This window comes from Mesoplodon densirostris, chromosome 3 (genome assembly GCF_025265405.1).
Source record: "Mesoplodon densirostris isolate mMesDen1 chromosome 3, mMesDen1 primary haplotype, whole genome shotgun sequence".
In the NCBI taxonomy this organism is placed as follows: Eukaryota; Metazoa; Chordata; class Mammalia; order Artiodactyla; family Ziphiidae; genus Mesoplodon; species Mesoplodon densirostris.
In genome coordinates, this window is record NC_082663.1 from 128,886,106 (window position 1) to 128,902,083 (window position 15,978).

The 15,978-nt window shown below is 44.6% G+C and overlaps 1 protein-coding gene across 2 annotated transcripts in view; it reads right to left on the reverse strand.

The window, feature by feature from the left end:
• Positions 1–15,978, reverse strand: part of PDE6A (phosphodiesterase 6A) — a 66,797-nt gene that overhangs the window by 2,048 nt on the left and 48,771 nt on the right. For both annotated transcript variants that reach the window (XM_060092052.1, XM_060092051.1), the window contains 4 exons: positions 15,846–15,953; positions 1,398–1,461; positions 1,039–1,113; positions 308–391 (listed from right to left, as the gene is read on the reverse strand). In XM_060092052.1, coding sequence (XP_059948035.1) covers positions 308–391; positions 1,039–1,113; positions 1,398–1,461; positions 15,846–15,953 — 331 coding nt within the window. The remainder of the gene's footprint in view (positions 1–307; positions 392–1,038; positions 1,114–1,397; positions 1,462–15,845; positions 15,954–15,978) is intronic.

Genomic DNA, 15,978 nt, shown 5'->3' on the forward strand with positions numbered 1-15,978 from the left:
GCTGAGGAAGTTAGGAAGGCATGCATCTGCTATGCTCCCCATTTCTCTGCCTGAAAACACGATGTGTCATTTGTCCCGCAACTATTTATTGAGCAACTAGGATATACGAAGCTCCGGGCTCTGGCCTGGGTATGCAGTCACACAAGCTCCTATGGGGCTGTCCTGAGGACCAAATGCCATTGGAGGTGAGAAGTGCTTTGTAAAGTATCACTCGTCACTTGCCAGGGTTTTTTAATTCCTGATGTCCTTTGGGAATCCCAGGCTCATCAAAGACATCTTGTTGGGCCTTTGAAAGCAAAGGACTTACCTTGTAGACAAAGGTGCAAACGAAGTCAATGAAGCCGACCTGAAGCTTGGGGAGTTCGGCCGCCTTGTTTCTGTCCATCATGGGCTGTCAGGGGGGGGAGAAAGAGTTAACTGCACTGGGCTCCTCCTGGCCTGATGCTGCAACGGGACCCACCCTACTAATGAAAGATTCTTGCAAAACAAAAACCCTCTAACTGGTCTCCCTGTGTCTGGTGGGGAGCCCGCTGACAGTTTCAGCCAAGTTTATTTTCAATGTCCATAGGTTCTCAGCTTGACCAGGTCATCCCCTTGCATGGTCTGTGCTGTTAGAACAGAGCCAGGGGAGGTGGACTCCTAGACTGTCGGAACTGAAAGGGAAATCTAAGTTTTGGTGTTCACTTGTCAATCACTACTTAGCTGAGTGTGCTAAGGACACACAGCTTAAAGCAGGGCCCTCAAACTTTAGGAGAGAGCACATTGCTGGCCCACCCCCAGAGTTTCTGTTCAGGTAGGTCCAGGGTGGGTCTGTGGATTTGCATCTGTAATATGTTCCCAAGTAACGAGGTTGATGGTGGTCTCCAGGGACCATTCTTTGAGAACCACTGCATTAAGGAAAGGTCATCTCTGTGGTAAGGTCACACATCCCTGTGTCAAGGGTGAGGAGGCACATCTCTCCATCACGGCAAGGTCACTGCTCTCCACCAGGATGAGATCACATGCCCAGTATCAGGCTGAAGTCCCTTCTCTACTCACAATGGGATTCTGTTGCAGCACCGTGCGCTCCAGGTCACCTTGTTCCCAGAATTCGGCAGCAACCAGTAGAGCCACCTGCAACAGGCAGACACCCGTCATGGAGTCAAGCCCCAGCCCCAATCCTCCTACCCATCCTCCCATCCCACGTGGGTTTCCAGCTCAGCAAAGACATGAACCCCACTCCTGCCCTGCCACCCCACTTTATGTCATCATGGGAGAGGTCCTCAGGTGATTGCCATGTCTTGGCAGAGGAGGATGGAGCAAAGGTGGGCTGCCTCAGGAGCTGGAGAATCCAAGCCACATTAGCTGCTGTCACCAGTACTGGGATGCTCTTCTCTCGGGTCAGGAGGAGCGCACACCTTGCTCTGCACCTCCCAAGGCTTGGTGATGGCTGAGAGATCACAGGCGGTCATCATCATGGCCCTGCACACAAGCACACCCTCCATCAGTCGGGAACCAGTCATGGCTGTGTATCTGGGTAATTCCATCTATCTCTCCTTTCTCTGCCCCTCCTAGTAGGTGACCTCATCCCATGGTGAGAAGAGGGGTCACTTCCCCATTGCATCTGAAGGTCAGGCTTTGAAATCAAATAGAGGTTTAAATCCTGCCTCTGTCAGTTACCAGGGGTTTGACATTGAGCAATTAAACCAACTTCTCTATGCCTCAGTTTCCCATCTGTAATAATATTGGTACTTCCCTCATGGAGTGGGTGCAAGATTAAATGAGATAATGTGTGAAAAATCTTAGTATGGTGCCTGGATATAGTATGTGCACAATAAACACTGGCGATGATCAGGAACATATATTGGGTTTCTATTATGTGCCACACACTGTTCTAGGCATTTTGTAGACATCAATTTCATTTAAATCTCATCACATCCTTGGAGTTCCTTCTCTCCTGTCTAATATAGAACAATGTTTCTCAACCTTTTTCTCATCATCCTCCCTGCTCCACCGTCAAAGAGATTTTTTATTAGACATTTTTCCTATAATCGTTGTACCATGAAATTTTAATAACACAGACATACTGTATATCTGTTTGGAGGGCCACAGACCATTGTAATATCTAAGGTTTTTTGCTCCTCTCCCAAGAACCGCTTTTTGCCCCATTGAGTAATGCATGATGCAGGGAGAAGGGCGACCCTGGTCATTGTGAGGAAGCCTTACGTTAAGAAGTAGAGGAAGGGATTGAGGAAAGAAAGAAAGGGTTAAAAGGTAAGCACTTTTTTTTTAATATTTTGATTTTGATTTCTTTTTTTTTTTTGGCTGCATTGGGTCTTCGTTGCTGCGTGCAGGCTTTCTCTGGTTGTGGCGAGCGGGAGCTACTCTTTGTTGTGGTGTGCGGGCTTCTCATTGCGGTGGCTTCTCTTGTTGCAGAGCATGGGCTCTAGGCACACAGTCTTCAGTAGTTGTGGCACGCAGGCTCGGTAGTTGTGGTTTGTGGGCTCTAGAGCACAGGTTCAGTAGTTGGGGCACACAGGCTTAGTCGCTCCGTGGCCTGTGGGATCTTCCCAGACCAGGGCTTGAAACTGTGTCCCCTGCATTGGCAGGTGGGTTCTTTTTTTAAAAATAAATTTATTTTATTATTTATTTATTTATTTATGGCTGTGTTGGGTCTTTGTTGCTGTGTGCGGGCTTTCTCTAGTTGCGGTGAGCAGGGGCTACTCTCCGTCGCAGTGCATGGGCTTCTCACTGCGGTCGCTTCACTTGTTTCGGAGCACAGGCTCTAGGCACACGGGCTTCAGTAGTTATGGCACATGGCCTCAGTAGTTGTGGCTTGTGGGCTCTAGAGCACAGGCTCAGTATTTGTGGCACACGGGCTTAGTTGCTCCATGGCATGTGGGATCTTCCCGGACCAGGGCTCGAACCTATGTCCCCTGCATTGGCAGGCGGACTCCCAACCACTGCGCCACCAGGGAAGTCTCTAAAAGATAAATTCTTTTTTTTTTTTTTTTTTGCGGTATGCAGGCCTCTCACTGCTGTGGCCTCTCCCGTTGTGGAGCACAGGCTCCAGACACGCAGGCCCATCGGCCATGGCTCACGGGCCCAGCCGCTCCATGGCACGTGGGATCCTCCCGGACCGGGGCACGAACCCGTGTCCCCCGCATCGGCAGGCGGACTCTCAACCACTGCACCACCAGGGAAGCCCCTAAAAGATAAATTCTTAAAGGAGTTTCACAATAATAGGAAGGTAAGACAGGTATTATTACATAGGTAGGTATAATATAAGACAGAAGGGAGGGGACATGGCAAAAGAATTGGAGAAAGAGGGAGGAATTTGAGAATGTGTTTCAGAGTCGGGGTGTAGTGGCATGAGCATCTGGGATGGGAATGCCGGGCCATGTACTATGGGCCTTAATTACATGCTGGGGAGTGTAGGTGTATCCAATAAGCAGAAAGAGCTTTTGAAGGTTGAGGGCCGGGTCATGACCTCATCAGAGCTGCTTGGCAGCACCTGTAGGATGGAGCAGACAGGAGAGGGAGGGAAGAAGGAAGGAAGGAAGACGCTGCAGCAATGTGGGCAGGATGGCAGGAGGACCTGACCTGCAGCAATACCCGCGGGCTGGAAGAGCATGGGGTCAACCTCACGTGGTAGAGTCAACCCGACTTGGTGAGATGATGGGCATGGGCTGGGGAGGGAATAGTTGGAGAAGGTTGGGGCTCTGAACCTAACTAGTGGCTTGGATGATTTTACAATTTACCAGCTGTATCTGGCATAGGTTACATAAGCTGGTCTGGACAGCCTGAGGAGTTATGAAATATTAACAGGTTTAACTATCTTTTTTTTTTTTTTTTGCGGTACGCGGGCCTCTCACTGTTGTGGCCTCTCCCGTTTCGGAGCACAGGCTCCAGACGCGCAGGCTCAGCGGCCATGGCTCACGGGCCCAGCCGCTCCACGGCATGTGGGATCTTCCCAGACCGGGGCATGAACCCATGTCCCCTGCATCGGCAGGCGGACTCCCAACCACTGCGCCACCAGGGAAGCCCTTAACTATCTTTGATTAAGTAAACCCTCAAAAACTCATAGAAATCTTTAAGTAAGTTTTCAGGAATGCATACATCTCTTAGAAACACCTTTATACTTTGTAATAACTTAGGAACACATGCCTGATGCTTCATGTTGTGTTGTAGACGCTATGTTTACCATCAAGCAAATGAATGTTTGGCTGTGAATCCAGGAGTCACTGGTTCCCTGCTACCCGTCAGTGTCTACATTTTAAGCCCACAGGTGTGGCTTCAGGAGAGCATTGGAGGTTTACTTTCCTTGGCTGGAGATATCATGTGAAAATCACTCCCAGCAATTAGGGAAACAACTAAGTGTTTTAGAGATAGAGATTTGGTACGTTCCTGGGATGTGGTGGGGAAGGGGGCGTGGAGGACACACCTGGACACCAGAAAAGCCAATCCAAAGCCTCGTGCCCTAAAGACAAGGCATTACATTCACTTCAGCACCACTGCCTTAGGTGTTCCGAGGCCAAGATGCTATGCTACACATTAGGGATCCAGAGGGGACTGCAGGGAGCTCATAGTCACTTAAGGAACATAGAAGGAATGCCAGCCTGGAGCCCAGTTTGGAAGCCATTTCAGGATCCAGACAAGAGATGTACGTGGCAATAAAAGGAAGTGTCCAGATAGACAAGGCATTTAAGAAGTAAACTCGGGCTTCCCTGGTGGCGCAGTGGTTGAGAGTCCGCCTGCCGATGCAGGGGACATGGGTTCGTGCCCCAGTCCGGGAAGATCCCACGTGCCGCAGTGGCTGGGCCTGTGAGCCATGGCCGCTGGGCCTGCGCGTCCGGAGCCTGTGCTCCACAACAGGAGAGGCCACAACAGCGAGAGGCCCAAGTACTGCAAAAAAAAACAAAGAAGAAAAAAAAAAAGTAAACTCAACAGGGTTTGGGGATAGATTAGACATGCAAAGCGAGGAAGAGGAAGATTTTAGGATGAAAGATAGTAAAGGACAACAGGGTTATTATGCAGAAGAGAGCAAGGGTAAGTCATGAAGACTTGCTGAGAAATTTGAACCTTATCCCCAAGGTAGGTGAGAGTCATCGAGAGGAGAGGAGGGGTGGAGTTGAATGGGAGAACAGTATATAACTCTGTACAAGGCTTTGGAATTAGAGCAATTCGATTCTCACTCTTGTCCTTACTTGCCATATCTAGAGCAAGTGACTTAATGTCTTTGAGTCTTTCTCTGTTCTTTGGTGAAATGAGATAAGCATATTAGGTTGGATCATATGAAATTCTGATTTTGTGGGTCAAAAACTGTCGTAAGTCAGCAACTTCACAGGGTTCAATGCAATTTGTCTGTCCTAGGGGTTACTGTGACCATCACATAAGATGATTTTATAAGTGCCCCATGGTCCTCATCTTCATCGTTATCACCTTCATCACAATCACCAGGATGGGCTCCCGCTCACCTGGCCCAAAGCAAATGTTACTTCTGCTCAGCTGGGATGCTCAGTGGCGCTTCTCCCTGACCCTTGGCTGACCCCTGAAAGCATCCCAGCCGCCCTTGAGAGGCATTCAGATTCTTCTTGGAATTACACCTGGCCTGGAGGCTGTAGCCTGCGGGGAAAGTTTGAAGGGAGCCTGAGAAAGTGGGTGTCCGGGAGAGGGGTGGGTTGACTTGGATTCCAGTCCTTGATGTTCCAGGAATGCCCGTGTGACACTAGGTAAGTCACTTTGTCTCTCTGGGCCTCACTCTTTTCATTTGTAAAACACTAAAGCAGGAGCTGGCAAACTTTTTCTGTAAAGGGCCAGATAGTAAATAGTTTAGGTTTTACAGAGCATGTAGGCTCAATAGCAGCTACTCAGTTTCATCATCGCGATGTGAAAACAGCCATACATAAGTCAAGACAAGGTCAGTTGGCGCCTGGCATCCAGTCACCGGAAAGGTGACTGGGTAGGTGACCGGTGAGGCCTGAGCTGCGTGGCCCAGGGTTTGAGAGGGGCTGGAGGTTGTGAACTCACCAAGCACACTTTGCTGAGTGCTTACTGCATGCCAGGCCCCAGATAGATTCTGAGGATTGAGGATTCAGGAGCGCCACCCTGGAGGCGTTTACCACTGAAACAATTCTTAATCCATTAGCCCCACATTGTTGGGGATTTATGAGTTTTGGTTTGCAGTGTTTTCCGTGTCTTCGTGGTTTTTATACTTTCCGTCCAACCCTTCCCAAAGCTCCACTCTCTTGAACACAGTAAGTGCCTAATGTCAGATAGCAGCTGAGGTTGGAGCCGTGATGAGCTCATTGGGTTTAAAGTGGCCCTTAATTGCTGCTTGACTACAGCTGCTTGAGGAGAGTGATTTAGGATTTTGAGAATCTTGGCCACTATTTCATTATTGGCAGATGTATATTAGAGTATGTATTTAGCACAGTGGTTGCCTTTTGGATTCAAGCGCAAACAATGTTTCTAAATTCTTTTTTTGGAGGGGGGATGTGGGGGAGAAGGAAGGATTTATGACTTGCAGCAAGTAAGGAGAACACCAGGGATCTTTTCCCAAAGTAGTGTCTCCCCCAACTGCAAAATTGGGGAAGTTTGAAACTAAGGGTGCATGCGTAAACTAAAGGTACATGAGAAGGCTTAAGCAGAGGAGAATTCAGCATAGAATCGGGGCGAAGGTAGACAGAGACCAAGCTTTAGTTGAAGTCAGGAGGGTCCACATCCTCATTCCATCCTTCGCCTGGGTGGGAGCCTTAGTTCCTGGTGTCAGGACTTGCTGAAGCTCAGGTTCTTTATGTCTCGTGGCAGAAAGAATTCAGTGGGAAACAAAGTGATAGATAAGAAGTGGATTTATTTAGAGAGGTACACATTCCGTAGATGGAATGCGGTCCATCTCAAAAGGTGAGAGTGGCCCTGGGAGAAACAGTCCACAGACAGAGTGTGGGCCACGTCAGAGGGCAAGCAACTGTTTCTAAATTCTTAATGTTCATTACTAGATCGATGAATGGATGGAAGGATGGATGGGGGAGGGGAGGACGGGCTGCTCAGTAAAAAAAAAAAAAGACAGGGTCACTTATCTCTTAGGCAGTGCCTAGGGTTCAGGATACTTTTAGGGGCCCATGAAAATATTTAAGTCTTAATTTCTTTTAAAAAAAGAATATAGTAAATTTATGAATAATGAATGACTTCAGCCTCGATTATATTTGTCTTTATACCAACACAGTCATAAAATATTATTTTTATTTACTTATTTAAATGGAGGAAGAAGCCATGAAGGCAAAGGTGCCTATGACCCACAAAAGTCATAGTGTGGCCCTCCATACAAGAATACCATTTTATTTATGGGTACTGAAATTTGACTTCTTATCATTTTTATTTGTTAGGAAATATTATTCTTTTGATTTTTTTTTTCCCAACCATTTCAAATTGTAATCGCCATCTGAGCTCGTGGCAGGTGTCAGGCCTCACATTCTACCACTAGAGGATCTCTAATCCATGCACAGAAACCTTCCAGTGCATGGTTTGGTCAGACTATCCAGTGTGAGACCTGCAATTAGGTGGAGACGTAAAGGGTTTAATGACGAGTGAAAGTCACACCCCGATTGTGGAGGTACTGTAACATCTTGGTCCTACAGTAAACACACTAAAGTGGGGTGACCCAAGAGATAGCAATGCAGGAGACTCACAAAAGTCAATTGGCTTAAGATGCCTCAAGGGTTGAGGTGAGTACTCCAAGATAATCAGAGCACAGGAGGGGGGTGTTGGGTTTTTTCCTCACAACAACCAATTCTGTCACCAACTAGGTGTCCTCTGATTCGATTCAATTCAATTCAATACAATTCACTTCTTTTTTTTTTTTAATTTATTTATTTGGCTGCTCTGGGTCTTAGTTGCAGCATGTGGGATCTTTTAGCTGCGGCATGTGAACTCTTAGTTGCGGCATGTGGGATCTAGTTCTCTGACCAGGGATCAAACTTGAGGCTCCTGCATTGGGAGCATGGAATCTTAGCCACTGGACCACCAGGGAAGTCCCAATACAATTCACTTCTGACACTAGCGTCAGACACTTCTAACACTAGGTTTGAGGGCTTAGTCCCACAAAGCTACCCTTGCCTCAGAAGTCAGCTGTAAGTATCAGGTTCCCAGGTTACCCAGACTTCTGACTTGACTGCAGAGTCAGGGGGTTCCCACAGCCCCCAGATTCAAAAATTTGCTAGGACAGCTCATAAAACTTCGGAAAACTCTTATTATACAGGATATAACTCAGGAATAGCCAAGTGGAAGAGATGCATAGGAGAAGGTATGGGGTCAGGGGTGCCTACAAGAGCTTCCATGCCCTTTTCAGACATGTCACCCTCCCAGCACGTAGATGTATTCACTGACCTAGTAGCTCTAAGAACTCTGTTGTTTAGAGGTTTTTAATGGCACTTTTACCACATAAGCATGATTTATTAAATCACTGGCCGTTGGTAACTAATTTAGTCTCCAGTCCTTTCCCCTCCCCAGAGGTTGGGCTGGGGCTGAGAGTTCCAAGCTTCTAATGAAGGCTTTATCTTTCTGGTGATCAGCCCCTACCATGAAGCCCTCTGGGGTCCCACCAAGAGCTGCTTCATTAGAACAAAAGACACTCCTGCCAAGCCTATGACTCTTACTGCTGTCAAGGGTTTTAGAGCTCTGTGTTGGGAAATGGGGATAAAGACCAAATACGTATATCTCTTTATACCACAGGAAGAGCCTAACACCGTACCCCCCGTGAGCAACGCTGCACAGCATTCCACGTGTCTCAGCTCAGCCCCTGTGATAATCCATAAGGTAGGTACTACCAGTACCCTCTTTCAGCAGATGAGAAAACTGAGGCACAGAGAGGTGAAGTAAACTACTCAAGGTCAAACAACAAAAAGTGAGAGAGCTGAGACTTGAACCCAGACTCTATGGTGCCGAAGCCACAAGTGTGTAACAGGTACAATGTACCCAGGTATGAAGCAGCTCTAATTATGTGTCTAATCTCCTAATCGATGGACCAACTCCAAGACTGCTTTACAGCAGTGGTTTTCAACCAGGTGCAGTTTTTGCCCCTGGGGGTATTTGGCAACGTCTGGAGATATTTTTGCTCATCACAACTGGGGAGGAGGGGCTGCTACTGGCATCTAGTGAGCAGAAACCAGGGGCTGCTACTGGCTTCTGAGCAGAAACCAGGGGCTGCTACTGGCTTCTACTGAGCAGAAACCAGGGATTTCATCTAGTAAGTGAAATCTTAAAATGCACAGAATAGCCCCTATAACAAAGAGTTGTTGTCCGCAAATGTCAATAATGTTAAGATTGAGAAACCTGCTTTATAGATCTTCAACATTTTTCACTGAGTGCCTAGCTGAAGAATTCTGAAAAATGTTTACCTTCTTGTACATTTTTAAGTTGACATCTTGCTATTAAAATGATTACATCATTCTTTAAGTATAAAGGAATCTAAATAGCATAGCATTTTCATATCAACCATCAGCACATCACCCATTTAAAAACAAAGAGACAAGCTTTTCTTTAAGAGTCTGGAATTTTAAAGACTGAAATATAGGATCAGAAACCATAAAACTCCTAGAGGAAAGTATAAGCAGAACACTCTGACATAAATTGTAGCAATATATATATATATATATTTGGATTGGTCTTCTAAAGCAAAGGAAATAAAAGCAAAAAATAAACAAATGGGGCTTCCCTTGTGGCGCAGTGGTTGGGAATCCGCCTGCCAATTCGGGGGACATGGGTTTGAGCACTGGTCCAGGAGGATCCCACATGCCAGCAGCAGCTGGGCCTGAGCGCCACAGCTGCTGAGCGTGCGCTCTGGAGCCCGTGAACCACAGTTGCTGAGCCCATGTGCCACAGCTACTGAGCCTGCGCTCTGGAGCCCATGCTCCACAACGTGAGAGGCCACCACAGTGAGAGGCCCAGGCATCGTGGTGAGGAGTGGCCCCCACTCTCCACAGCTGGAGGGGGCCCATGCACAGCAGCGAAGACCCAATGGAGCCAAAAAAAATAAATAAAATAAATAAAATAAATTATATATATATTAAAAATATATAAATAAACAAATAATACCTAATTAAACTTAAAAGCTTTTTCACAGCAAAGGAAACCGTTGACAAACCAAAAAGACAACCTATAGAATGGGAGAAAGTATTTGCAACTGATATGACCAATAAGGGGTTAATATCCAAAAATGTAAAACAACTCATACAATTCAACATCAAAAAAATAAGCAACCTAAACAAAACAAAACAAAATATCCTGATTAAAAAATGGGCAGAAGAACTGAATAGACATTTTTCCAAGGAGGAAATGCAGATGGCCAATAGGCACATGGAAAGATGCTCAACATCGCTAATCATCAGGGAACTGCAAGTCAAAACCACAATGAGATATCACCTCACACCTGTCAGAATGGCTATCATAAAAAAACAAAACAAAACAAAACACAAATAATAAACGTTGGTGAGGGTGTGGAGAAAAGGGAACTCTCGTACACTGTTGCTGGGAATGTAAATTGGTGCAGCCACTGTGGAAAACAGTATGAATGTTTCTCAAAAAACTAAAAATAGAACTACCTTATGACCCAGCAATTCCACTCCTGGGTATATATTCAAAAAAAGCAAAAACACTAATTCAAAAAGACACATGCACCCCAATGTTCATAGCAGCATTATTTACAATTGCCAAGGTATTGAAGCAACCTAAGTGTCTGTCGACAGATGAATGGATAAAGAAGATGTGGTATGTATATACAAGGGAATATTACTCAGCCATAAAATGAAGAAATTTTGCCATGTGCAGCAACATAGATGGACTTGGACAGTATTATGCTAAGTGAAATCAGTCAGAGAAAGGCAAATATTGTATGATGTCACTTAAATGTGGAATCTAAAAAAAACAACAAACTAGTGAATGTGATAAAAAAAGAAGCAGACTCACAGATATGAAGAACAAGCTGGAGATATAGTGGTTACCAGTAGGGAGAGGGAAGTGGGGGGAGGCAATATAAAGGTAGGGAATTAAAGGTACAAACTACTATGTAAAAAATAAGCTACAGGATATATTGTACAATACAGGGAGTATAGCCAATATTTTATAATAACTATAAATGGAGTATAACCTTTAAAAATTGTGAACCACCATATTGTACACCTGTAACATATTAATATTGTACATCAACTATACTTCAATTTAAAAAAAAAGTCTGGAATTTTGCATTCTTCCTTTACTTCATAAACTTGTATTTCCAGTTGACTTCCCCCACAGATTTTTTTTTTTTTTTCGGTACGCGGGCCTCCCACTGCCGTGGCCTCTCCCGCTGCGGAGCACAGGCCCCAGACGCGCAGGCCCAGCGGCCATGGCCCACGGGCCCAGCCGCTCCGCGGCATATGGGATCCCCCCAGACCGGGGCACGAACCCGCATCCCCTGCATCGGCAGGCGGACTCCCAACCACTGCGCCACCAGGGAGGCCCTCCCCCACAGATTTTTATCCTAATGTTTTTTTTTGTGTGTGTATGTATATATGTGTATAACTGTACACATCACAGACATTCAAAAATATATATATATGAAATGTATTGATTACCCTTTCATACTTATTTGCAACCAAATATGTCCATTTGTTGAAATTATATAACTAAACAATGCTGTCTTTGACCATAGGTCTCCAAGTGTTGAAAACTTTTATTTTGCATTGAGTTATTATTATTACATGCTTAACCAATACAATAAAATATATTACCTATTTTTATAAATTACTAAACACTCAAATATTTTTGGAAATTCATCTATTGATGAGATAGGATGGGACTATTTTTTTTAAATCAGTTAACAAATTGGGAATTCCCTGGCGGTTCAGTGGTTAGGACTCTGTGCTATCACTGCTGAGGGCACGGGTTCAATCCCCGGTTGGGGATAAGATCCCGCAAGTTGCGTGGTGCAGCCAAAAAGAAAAAAAAAAATCAGTTAATGAATGAATACTTCTTATTGCAAGACTGATTAGATGCAATAATTAGAAACCCTGGGAATGGAATTTTTGTCGCAATGTCATTCCATTCTTTAAATTCTTCCAAATTTATCTATCAGAAGCCCTCCCTTGGGTTTATAATGCCACGATTAAAAGAAGCTTTGAGGACACCAGTATTTATTGTCCCTCTGTATGATGCCCCAGAGGTCTTTGCACCATAGACTTCAAAAAGGTTGAGTTTGCCTTTATTTTGTAACATGGGAGAAGAGTGAGGAACTGACCATGCCTCACCTACTGTGCTTTCTCCAGAAGATAATGTGAAGAGAGAGAACACTGATTCCCTTGAGGCCATCCAAGCCTATATTTGTCTTGGAAGGCTTTGGGAGGGGTATGTGTGCTCAGTGAAGACTTCCGCTTAAGACTACTTTGGCTTTTACAATGATTGAAGAAGTCCTGCCTCTGGCTTTTCAAAATTTTTTGAAACCCTTAATATCATTTTTTTGTAAAGTCTGCATGACATTGCGTTGTGTGAAAATACCATAATGTATTTAACCTGGTGCCCCATGATGGTTATTTAAGGTTTTTTCAATATTTTTTGTGATTACGAATAATGCTGCAATGAATAACTTTGTGCATACTCCTTGAAGCACATGTGGGAGAAAATCTGGAGGGTAAATCCTAGACGTGGGATGGCTGGGTCAGAGTATGGCCGGTTACAATTTTGATAGGCATTGCCCTCTGTAAAACTGTCCCTACTGGGGAGTTCCCTGGTGGTCCAGTGGTTAGGACTCAGCGCTCTCATTGCCATGGCCTGGGTTCAATCCCTGGTCGGGGAACTAAGATCAAAGATAAGCAAACTTTAAAACACACACACACACACACAAAACAATAAAAACTGCACCTATTTACATTCCCACCACAGTGAATAGGATTGCCTGTTGCCCCTCACTGCCCAACACCATGTGTTAGCAAACATTTAATCTTTGCCAGTAAGAGGGATGAACAATTATATCTCGAGGTACTTTTATTTTGCATTTCTCTCACTATGGGTAAGGTCATCATCTATTCATATGTTTACGTCCCACTGTAATTCCTTTTCTGGGATATATCTATTCATGCCATTTGCTCTTTTTTCTGTGGGATTAGGCTTTTTCTTGAATTGTATTAACACTACTAAGGAAATTAGCTCTTTTTCTGTCAGAAGTGTTGCACATATTTTCCCCCAGTGTATCATTTGCATTCCGACTTTAGCTATGTGTTCTTTTGTGTGTTGTGCAGAAATCTCTAATTTTTATGTAGTCAAATTTATCGATCTATTCATGTCTTGAATTTTATGTCACACTTAGAAAAACTTACTCTTTTTAATTCTCCCATGCTTTTTTCCTCTCTCCATATTTTTAGTTTGTTTTCTCATTATTTTAAAATCCTTGATTCATCTGGAATTTATTTGCTATAGGAGTGAAATAGGGATTTACCTCTGTGGTAGAATATGAAATATATGGTAGAATATGAAATATATTTGGTTTTTGTCCCTGGTTCCGCCCACAGAGCTCCTAAAACTCTTGAAATTTCCTGAGTGATAGGAGTGTCTTACCCTTCCCAAGAAGCCCCCTTTGGATTTATGCTAATAAGGTGATATAGGGCGACTTAGGGTAGGGTCCCTAGGTGGGTTCAGGTAGGGCTGGTCACCAGAAAGACTAAGTGAATAGAGGGATGGAACTTTCACCCCCACCTGCTGGCCTCTTGGAAAAGGTTGGGAGGAGCTGCAGATTAGGTTTTATAAAAACTCTTGAACTATGAGATTTAATAAGCTTCAGGGTTGGTGAATACACCCCAGTTCCATGGGGATGGAAGCCCCTGCATTCAGGACCCTTCTGGCCTTACCCTATGTACCTGTTTGGCTGTTCTTCTGTATTCTTTATAATAACCTTTATAATAAACTGGTAATGTAAGTAAACATTTCTCTGAGTTCTGTGACCCACTCTAACAAATTAATCGAACCCAAGGAGGTGGTCATGGGAACATCCAATTTATAGCTAGTCAATCAGAAGCACAGGCAACATGAACTTGCCATTGGTGTCTGAAAGGAAGCCAGTCTCGTGGGGCTGAGCCCTTAGTAAGTGGGGTCTGACACTATCTCTGGGTTGATAGTGTGAGAATTGAGTGAAATTTGTAGGACAACCAGTCAGTGCTTACTGAGAACTGGAGAACTGCTTGCTGGTCTTGGAAAAAAAAACAATCAGACCACCTCATTGTCCCAACACCATTTATGAAATTATCCTGTTCTCCACTGGCAGAAAATCCACTTTTAGCATAGGCATTGTCTTTTGAGTCTGTTCATTGACCTGTCCTTCTCATGCCTAGGATGGAACTGCCTTCAGTTCTGCTGGTCCCTATTATTTCCTTTCTCTTTCAGAATTTTCTGGCTCTTTTTGCATACTTACTTCTCATAAGGATTTTGGAATTGGCTTCCTAATTCTTCCCAAAATAAAATCGATATTTTCCTTGGAATCACTTTAAATGAATAACTAAATAGGGAGAATAGACAGCTTTTCTAATAATAAGACCCCCTGTCCAAGAACTTGGTGTTCTTTCTAGTCATTCAGTTCTTCTGCAACACCATTTTGAAATGTCCCGCAGGGCAGCTCCTGGTCTGCCCGGGAGCAGCTATAGCCGGTGTGTGCCTCCTTGTTCAGTGGTGCAGGTCGCCCTGCTCCCCAGGATAGGAGGACCTTTGGGGAGGCCTGCTTGGACAACTTCAAAGCTGAGGGAAAGACTGGCCACTTGCCTAGTCTTCCCTGAGCCTGTCCCAGCAGCTGCCCCTTCTCTGTTGCAGGGACTCGTTAGCATTTGTGACTTAATTAAACCTCATCTCCACAGAAGCATCTGGGGATAAACTAACAACACCTCTTTGGGTACTGGGTCAGGACTTGTTTCCTTTGACATCAACACCCAGGACCTGTCACAGGGGAGCCAGGGACCCCTTGGCTTGGGCCACATATTCAAAAAAAAGCCTCAGATTTACACTTCTCACCCCATCATCAATTGAAGTGACTCATGGAAGCACACTGAGAGAAACTAAAAGAAGACATCCACCAGAAAACTTAAAGTTGCATCCCATTACCAGACCTCTGCCAGTAAAGCACTAAATATCACACAAATCATGGAACTAATTTGTGAATTGCACAGCTGTTTTGCAGGCCATTGCCATGTATAAAAGAACACTTAAGAAATTAAGCCTGGGGCTTCCCTGGTGGCGCAGTGGTTGAGAGTCCGCCTGCCGATGCAGGGGACACGGGTTCGTGCCCCGATCCCGGAAGATCCCACATGCCGCAGAGCGGCTGGGCCCGCGAGCCATGGCCGCGGAGCCTGTGCTCTGCAACGGGAGAGGCCACAGCAGTGAGAGGCCCGCGTACAGCAAAAAAAAAAAAAAAAAAAAAAAAAAAAAAAAAAAAAAAAAAAAAAAAAAAAAAAAAAAAAAAAGAAATTAAGCCTACAGATTTTGAGTGACATTTAGCTATCACTCAAACCATAATTGGTATAATGCTCTATGTTTTATCAAAAACTTTAAAGTTACATCACTTTACCACAAAAATTCTGCATTTTAGGATATAAATACTTCAAATAGTGTACTTTTTGTATACTAAGAAGTAAAATGATAGTATACTGTCTTGTATTTTTGTGTTAGAGTAAAGATTAAACATATAATTTCTGCAGTGCTGTTTTGGCATAACTTCTTTGCTTCATATGTCAGAGGCCTCCATAATGGAAAGTGTCCCAGGGCTCTCTTGAAGGCAGCAAGGCCTGTCAGTGCAGAATTTTTCCTTATGACCCCGGGCTTAAGGGGATCAGGGTTTGAGCCCTGTCTCAACTCACATAACGATTTCCTTCCGTGTCTGATCCAGCATCATGTACTGCGTCCACTCATGTTGAGTCTCATATGTCTTAGACTGATCCACGATCTTTTGGAACATTGTCCTCTTCCTACAAAACACACCAGTTTGTTAAA